The sequence below is a fragment of the Coregonus lavaretus genome, assembly GCF_964263955.1.
Source record: "Coregonus lavaretus genome assembly, chromosome: 28".
NCBI lineage: Eukaryota > Metazoa > Chordata > Actinopteri > Salmoniformes > Salmonidae > Coregonus > Coregonus lavaretus.
The window spans coordinates 35,439,307-35,448,003 of record NC_140015.1 but is presented as its reverse complement, the minus strand read 5'-3'; the positions used below and the strand labels follow the sequence as shown (position 1 = coordinate 35,448,003).

The window sequence follows — 8,697 nt, the reverse complement described above, 5'->3', positions numbered from 1 at the left end:
GTCCGCCACAGGAATGGAAGACCCAGAGTTACCAGCCTCAGAGTTACCAGCCTCAGAAATTGCAGCCCAAATAAATGCTTCACAGAGTTCAAGTAACAGACACATCTCATCATCAACTGTTCAGAGAGAACTGTGTGAATCAGGCCTTCATGGTGTGGTGGATATTTTAAATACTATCAAATGAGGAGAGGCAAACTTATCACACAAGTCAGAGTTATACTTAAACTAAATCTTTATTAAAATAACTTATCGATAAGGGAGCTGGTCGCAATACCCACACAACCAAGTGGAAAGAGTGAGAGCCCAACGAACAGGAAATGTCTTATATAGTGGCCCTAAAAAAAAAAAAAAATGCTTAGTCATGGCTGGTTCCACCCCCTACCCAGCAGATCAGGAGCTACCTTGTTTTCTTCTATGTGTATCGGGTCAAAGTGCACAAACAAGTGATAACGTTAGTTCCGTTACTACTCTTATCTCCACACAGCTGCGCCCTTGGAAGATAGTAAAAGACAGGATGAACTGAAAAACTGTGGTCACTCTGAGGCTCTTTGCCTTGTGACCAGGTTACTCAGAAGCAACGAGAAATTGAAACAATACAGGTCTATCTGTTCCTCAAGTTGATCTCTATCCCATGTCCTTGACTACACGCCCAGACCAGCTGCAGGGAGCTAGAGGGAACCATCCTTATGAAAAGCACAGCATCGGTAGTTAAGAAATGTCTCTACTACTGTTAAGCCTATTCATTGTTAACTATTCATATTAAACAAATCAGGTAAATACGTGATCTTTCTCTCACAATGGTCGAATTGCTGCATAGAAACCACTACTAAAGGACATCAATAAGAAGAAGAGACCTGCTTGGGCCAAGAAACATGAGCAATGGACATTAGACTGGTGGAAATGTGTCCTTTGGTCTGGAGTCGAAATTTGTTGGAAAAGCATTCCAGGTGAAGCTGGTTGAGAGAATGCCAAGAGTGTGCAAAGCTGTCATCAAGGCAAAGGGTGGTTATTTGAAGAATCTCAAATATATATTTGTTTAACACTTTTTTGGTTACTACATGATTCCATATGTGTTATTTCATAGTTTTGATGTCTTCACTATTATTCTACAATGTAAACAATAGTAAGAATTAAGAAAAACCCTCAAAATTGGCTATATCGTAAAAAATTTGCTTTAAGGTTAGGGTTAGGCATTAGGGTTAGCAGTGAGGTTAAGGTTAGGTTTAAGGTTAGGGTTAGGTTTCTAATCTGATTTTATGACTTTGTGGCTGTGCCAGCTAGTGCCTACTCTGCCTAGCTGCCTCCTGGGCAAGATTCATGACAATAAATGCTAACCAGACCCCCTGTGATTTCACAAGAAACGAAACATAGAGAATCCATTTACGGAAGTTCAGTTTTCATTACATTAGCAAATACTTCCACCCCTGTGGCTATATAAGCAGTGGAATTTCATTAGGGTTTTAAAAGAACCACGACGCACACAGCAAGACACCAAGAGGTAAGACATTTGAGAATCAGAATGTCATCTGTGGAAAAGCCAAAATTAACTATTGTCCTCAGTGCTGCATAAACAATACTGTTTGATTTGATTAGATATACTTGATTGTCTCTTGTACACATACATTTACTTTATGTATAGAAAATGGACTCCGTTAGAAATCAACAAAATGTGATATGATGTGTTATCAATACAATGTATGGAGTGGAAATAGCACAGTGCATTGTAGACTGTATGATCCAGTTGCCTTATTGAATGCAGGTATTTGAAGTGAAGCATTAGATTTTTTGCAGATACAGCATTACCTGTATTTTTGTGTAGAATAACATTTTGCTATTTTAGTACAAAAAAATGAAATGCAATTGTAATTAATGTATTGCATCAGCTAAAACGATTAATGGTGGTTGTTATTGTTGGGGAAGATGGTATAATATATAGACATTAAAGCTTTATGCCAATGGTTTTGCTCATGGACGTTGTGAGGTGGGCATATTTAAGCATGACACACACTGAGAATCGCACTGCCGATAATAGTGGGAGGACGTTCCTTCTCTTGCTAGAACAAACGCGGTACGTACTACGTACTGACCCGGTAGCGACGAACCTGCCGTTTCTACTTGTAGAATCGCAATGCTTGTCAGTATCAAACAACTTTCGCAATGCTCATCAGTGTCAAACAACTTGACTTTGAGCCAATCAGAGAGCCACAGGAGTGACAACAAACAGGAAAAAGAGGCATCCACGGTTAAATGTCATGAGCCAGTCACACTCCATATACAGTGCCGTGAAAAAGTATTTGCCCCCTTTCTAATTTTCTCTACTTTTGCATATTTCTGATACTGAATGTTATCAGATCTTCAACCAAAACCTAATATTAGATCAAGGGAACCTGAGTGAACAAACAACACAACAATGACATACTTATTTCATTTATTTCATAAACAAAGTTATGCAACACCCAATTCCCCTGTGTGAAAAAGTAATTGCCCCCTTACACTCATTAACTGGTTGTGCCACCTTTAGCTGCAATGAATCCAACCAAACGCTTCCTGTAGTTGTTGATCAGTCTCTCACGTCTCTGTGGAGGAATTTTGGCCCACTCTTCCATGCAGAACTGCTGTAACTCAGCGACAATTGTGGGTTTTCAAGCATGAACTGCTCGTTTCAAGTCCTGCCACAACATCTCAATTGGGATTAGGTCTGGACGTTGACTAGGCCATTACAAAACTTCACATTTGTTGCATTTTAGCCATTTTCATGTAGACTTGATTGTGTGTTTTGGAGTATTGTCTTGCTGCATGACCCAGATGTGCTTCAGCTTCAGCTCACAGACGGATGGCCTGACATTCTCCTGTATATTTAACTGATACAGAGCAGAATTCATGGTTCCTTCTATTAAGGCAAGTCGTCCAGGTCCTGAGGCAGCAAAGCATCCCCAAACCTTCACACTACCACCACCATGCTTGACCGTTGGTATGAGGTTCTTAATGTGGAATGCAGTGTTTGGTTTTCGGCAGGCATAATGGAACCCATGTCGTCCAAAAAGTTATACTGTTGGATCATCTGTCCATAGAACATTCTTCCAAGAGTCTTGATGATCATCCAGGTGCTTCCAGGTGCTTTTTGGCAAACTTGAGTCAACTTTTTGGATAATAATAATAATAATATAATAATAATAATAATATGCCATTTATGGGTAACATTATGCCTTTGCTGTGTGAACACAAAATAAACTGCCTTCCTACACTCTGTTCAGAGGTGCTAAGTACTGTCGGCAGTCAGTGATGTAAAGTACTTAAGTAGTTTTTTTGGGTATCAGTACTTTACTTTATATTTTATATTTTGACAACTTTTACTTTTACTTCACTACATTCTTAAAGAAAATGATGTACATTTTAATCCATACATTTACCGTGACACCCAAAAGTACTCGTTACATTTTGAATGCTTAGCAGGACAGGAACATTTTCTAATACACACAATTATCAAGAGAACATCCCTGGTCATCTCTACTGCCTCTGATCTTGCGGACTCACTAAACACATGCTTCGTTTGTAAACGATCTCTGAGTGTTGGAGCATGCACCCTGGCTATTCATCAATTTAAAAATCAAGAAAATGATGCCGTCTGGTTTGCTTTATATAAGGAATTTGAAATTAGTTCTACTTTAACTTTTGATACTTAAGTATATTTTAGCAATTACATTTACTTTTGATATTTAAGTATATTTAAAACCAAATACTTGTATACTTTTACTAAAGTAGTATTTTACTGTGTGACTTTCACTTTTACTTGAGTCATTTTCTATTAAGGTATCTTTACTTTTACTAAAGGATGAAAATGGCGTACTTTTTCCCACCACTGTCGGCAGGCAAACTTATACAATCCTACCGGTGTGTCTGAGCTATAATTAGGGGACCCATGTTGCCTCAAGAGCACCCCCAGAGGCAAAAGTTCTGTATAGCCTATTTAATATGGTTTATACCATAAGGCAAAACCTGGACTGTATGATTCCTCTTCCATTTCCCTCTTTTTCTATTGCTTATCTGTTTGTCAATTTCCCAAGCTGGCTGGTGAAAATGCAGAAGCGTGGAATCACTCTGTGGCTGCTGTTGCTTGTCCAAGTCCCTGGACTAGACTCTGCAACATGGAATCTATTCAGTGAGTTCAATTTAGCCTGGTTTGTACTATGTTGTCAACTCCTACAGTCATTGGCATGCCAAAGGCCATGGCCATACAGCACAAACAGATCTGGGACCAGGATAAGTTCAGTTAGCCAAAGGCACAATGAAATCTGATATTCCCCTATCACAATTAAGTAATGTTAGTTTGTGAATGAAAATGACATGATGTTTTAATAGCAGACTTTCCAATGTATCAGGCATTGGCCAATCATGTAGTGTACTCCTCAAGTTCCTGTCACAATTACTGTTACACATGTTTGTTTGTGAATGACACTGTTTGTAGGACAATGACATGATATTTTTATAGTAGACTTTCCAATGAATCAGGAATAGGCCAATCATGTAGTGTACTCCTCAAGTTCCTGTTTGCAAAACACAAACAAGTTGGTTCATGCTTTGTACTGTAGTCTAATAGAAATGTAAGCAAACAGCATAGTTGCATAAATCCGTGGTCGTTTGTAGCTCATCAGTCCAATTTCTAAACTGACTAACTTAAGATCCTCACCCTCTCTGTGCTCACAGGTAAGTCCTCGACAGAGCCCCCACAGGAGGGTGAGGTGAGGCTGGTGGGGGGTAAACAGGAATCAGAGGGTCGAGTGGAGGTGTACCACGAGGGGAAATGGGGGACCGTCTGTGACGATGGCTGGGACCTGGCCGAGGCTCAGGTGGTGTGTCGTCAGCTGAAGTTCCCTGGCGTTATATCTGCTGTCACTGGAGGGACTTATGGAGAGGGTGAGTATCTTACAAAGGGTCATGTTCACTAGGCACAAAATTGGAGAAAATGGACTGAAACAGTCAGGAACTACCTGGGACGTATTCACTAGGCACAAAATGGAAGAAAAAAAACAGAGTGAAATGGGAAGGTACTATCAGATCTTGTGCAATAAGAAACGCTCCTTTTCATTTTCTGTCAGCACAACAATTTGAAACCTTTTGCTACAGTTTGCCTGATGAATATGACTCCTTGCATGAGTTTGCCACCAGGAGGCAGTGGAACAAATTAAGTATTAGTGGCATTGTCAATAACTGAATCCCAAATCAAACCTCAGCAACCCCTACCCCCTAGGGACTTTTGTAAAAATATGAGAGGATTGAATAAGTGTTAGCAATATGACCACAAGGAATTTGGGATTCTTGGAGGGAGCAAGTTCAGATAGGCAGTGATTTGTGGGAATGGCAGGCAGCACCAGCAGAAAGAGTCAACTAACATAATTTAATACACCACAATATAATATTTTGCATATTTCTGCACATGATTTTGCTTGCTCTTTGTTTATCCTCTATTTTGTGTATCCAAGGATCGGGTTCAATCTGGTTGGATGATATGAACTGCAAAGGAACCGAGAAGTCCCTGTCCAGCTGTCCTTTCAAGGGCTGGGCGTTGACCGACTGTTCCCACAAGGAGGACGCAGGGGTCGTTTGTGAGAGAGGTACTACACTTTTCCCTGATTCCTTTGCTCCTATCTCCTCGTCTCCTTCTGAAAAGTCTCCACGCCTCCTTCTCAAAACGGCAGAGATGTTTTTAGGAGGTGAGTTGAGAGGATGCAAGGAATTGAGGAAAATACATTTGAGATTCACCCAGTGTGTCTGCAGACCCTGTTTGACCAAGGATTAGGGAAGAAACATACATTTTAACCCATAAAAACTACACAAGGTTATTTTCCTGGTTAAATAAAGGGATGAATTAATGAATTAATACATGTTCCTAAACTTCACTGAAACTAAAATACACACTATCAGCCCTACATATTCCTACTAATCATGTACAGTCCTAATCATGTGCATTCCTCATACGGTACAGGCACAGATTTGACCAGTGACACAGCCCATTTCCTGGACCACAGTCTGGGCCTGTCAGATGACCTGGGCGAGCTGTTTGACCGTGGGGATGACTGTGACTTCCTCATCGCATTCCAGAGCCCCACAGGGAACAGAGATGGGGAGGGGAAGTTGGAGGTGGAGGAGAGGAACATCTGCACCCACAAACTGATCCTCTCTCTCTACCCACACTTCAACATCACCAATGGGTCCAGTAGCCTCTCCGTAGAGATTAGCCAAGCCTGCAGCCCCCATGTCACCAGCTTCATCAGGTACTAGTCTATGACCCTTAACAGGTGCTATTTAGATATACTGTATGTTTATTGGATTAAATACATACACAAGAATGTTGTATGTCTTAAAGGGGAAGTTCAGTATTTTACAACAATGTTAGATGGTTCCTTACCCTGAATGTAGGCTGTTGGCCAGGAGAAACTGTAATCCGTGGATGCATTTTCTTTGAACAGCTGCTACAAACTTCTAGCTAACAATCAATGGAAGTGATAGGGGTATCTGTGCAATTTTAAAATGTCATAGCCAAATCAGCTCAAATCAACTCAAATCAACTTAATTTTTGGTTTGAAATTTCTTTAAAAAGTGATTTGGCCTTCTTCTTTTTTTTTTTTTTTTTTTTTACATTGCATGGATACCCCTATCACTCCCATTGATTTTAAGCTAGCGGTGGCTAAAGTAAGCTGAAGTTTGTACTGGCTGTTTTAAAGAAAACCTAACCATGGATTACAGTTTGTCCTGGCCCATAGACAAATTTCATCCAACATGAAGTTGTAAAATGCAGAACTTACCGCACCGTACACCCCAAAATCCAAATGTGTCAGATGATTTTAGACCTCAAAAGTAGACTGTAAAGATGAATCCATGTCTCGTTGCATCAATTGTGTAGATCCAGGGTGATTGTGCCTCACTTAAAGCACAGTTTCTCTCTATCCAACACCACTGGCTGAATTTCCTTTTTAGCTATGGTATCTCCTAAAAATGTTTGAATAAAAGTTAATTTATTTAAATGTCCTTGCTCTGGTTCTCTAGGTACCTTTACACCCACAAGATCGACGTGACCGTCTCCTCCGCCCAGTGCCTCCACAAGCTGGCTTCAAAGTTCGGGGTGAAACGGCTGATGCAGGACACCGGCAGGCTCTTCACCGTACTCCTCCCTGAGGACCCCTCCTTCCACACCCAGGCCTCTCTGTACCAGTACTCCGTCCAGACCGGGGACCTGCTGCTTAAGGAGAACTGCCTCCAGTACCTGGCCTGGAACTGCGAGGCTCTGATCAACTCCCCGGCCTGGAGTGACCTCTCCGCAGACTTCCTGATGGCCCTCTTGGCACGCTCTGACCTAGTGATACCGGACGAGGGGTTCCTCCTGCAAGCGCTGGAGAGTTGGATCATAGAGAAGGGTGACTCGACTGGCACCAAGAGCCAGGTGGCCCTGTTAGGCCACATCCGCTTCCCGATGATCCCCGCCGAGAAGCTCTACGACCTGCAGTTTACCTCGGAGCTCTACAGGAGCCACGAGAAGCTCTATCGTCTCAGCATGCTCAGAGGCTTCCAGTTCAACGCCTTGCCATTCGAAACTCTGAGGAAGCACAAAAGCAGCGAGAGTGAAGAAGAGCACGATTACTATCCCAGGATCTACACTGCTGAGCCATGGAGCTTCACCATCAACTCAACCAACAAGGAGCCACCACGCCAAGTTATTCGATATGATTACAACAGACGCTACAGCCACTACCAAAATCATTACCCCACTCCAGCCACAGACTATGGCAAGTCATTCACCACACCAAACCACAATAGTGTGATTTACCAGACCAAAGGCACCAACCCCCTCAGTTGGTCAGCAAGAGTCTTTAAGAACCAAGGAGAATGTTCCAGGTGTATTTCCTTCCCCACTGCCAGCCTCTCTCTCCAAAGCAGCCTTAGACACCAAAACCAGACCAACAGTGTTCGCTTCAGCAACCGACTGCTCCTAACATGCGAGGGCAGGTATGTCTTTCACGTTCAGGACTTCAAGAACAACATGGCCCAGATCCCTACTAACATCAGGCTGGCCCTGTCCTACCCCTGTCCTAAAGGCCAGTATGACTTTCGCTTCGTGGTGAGACCAGAATACATTTGATAGCACTGCCTGGCACAGATGCAACAATGGTCCTAACACACATCCAAAAATCAAATAATGATGTCCCTGTTGCCAATCAATTGCTTATTTTATCTATACAAGAGTTTAAAATTATGGTACTGTAGTTTTGGAAATGTGTGATTGATTTGATTATAACATTTTGTTGATTTGCTGAAAGCAAGTATTAAGTATTACGCAAAAACTGTAACATCTACGCTTGCACTTGAATAAAGGCATTTTAACATACAGGGATGTGGATTATGTCCCCCCCCCCCAGATGATGGCTAGTGCTTCCCATAGAGATAGCTAGAGGACTCTAGTGCCCAAAATCCTGTTTTACCATGGCCAGCGCCATTGAGGACTGTCACCATTTTGAAGTAGTCTACTGGGTGGGTGGGACTTCCTGTGGGTTAAGGAAGGATCACTTAATTCCAATCAGGTCATCAGGAGGGATCAGCCAATGAATTAAAGTTGTGAGCAAATATTACATAACGGAAGGTGGTATTTAATCGGCCACCTTGGCTATATACCTGTTCAAACAACACACTCCAGGTGGCAGTATG

General features: G+C 42.0%; 1 protein-coding gene across 1 annotated transcript; it reads left to right on the top strand.

The window, feature by feature from the left end:
* Positions 1 to 1,447: 1,447 nt before the first annotated feature.
* Positions 1,448 to 8,346, top strand: LOC311103357 (galectin-3-binding protein A-like). Its single transcript, XM_084144914.1, has 6 exons — positions 1,448 to 1,498; positions 4,065 to 4,159; positions 4,705 to 4,914; positions 5,481 to 5,612; positions 5,984 to 6,272; positions 7,045 to 8,346. The coding sequence occupies exons 2-6, from the start codon at positions 4,078 to 4,080 to the stop codon at positions 8,132 to 8,134; spliced, it is 1,803 nt and encodes a 600-aa protein (XP_084001040.1). The 5' UTR covers positions 1,448 to 1,498; positions 4,065 to 4,077; the 3' UTR covers positions 8,135 to 8,346.
* The last annotated feature ends 351 nt before the right edge of the window (positions 8,347 to 8,697 follow it).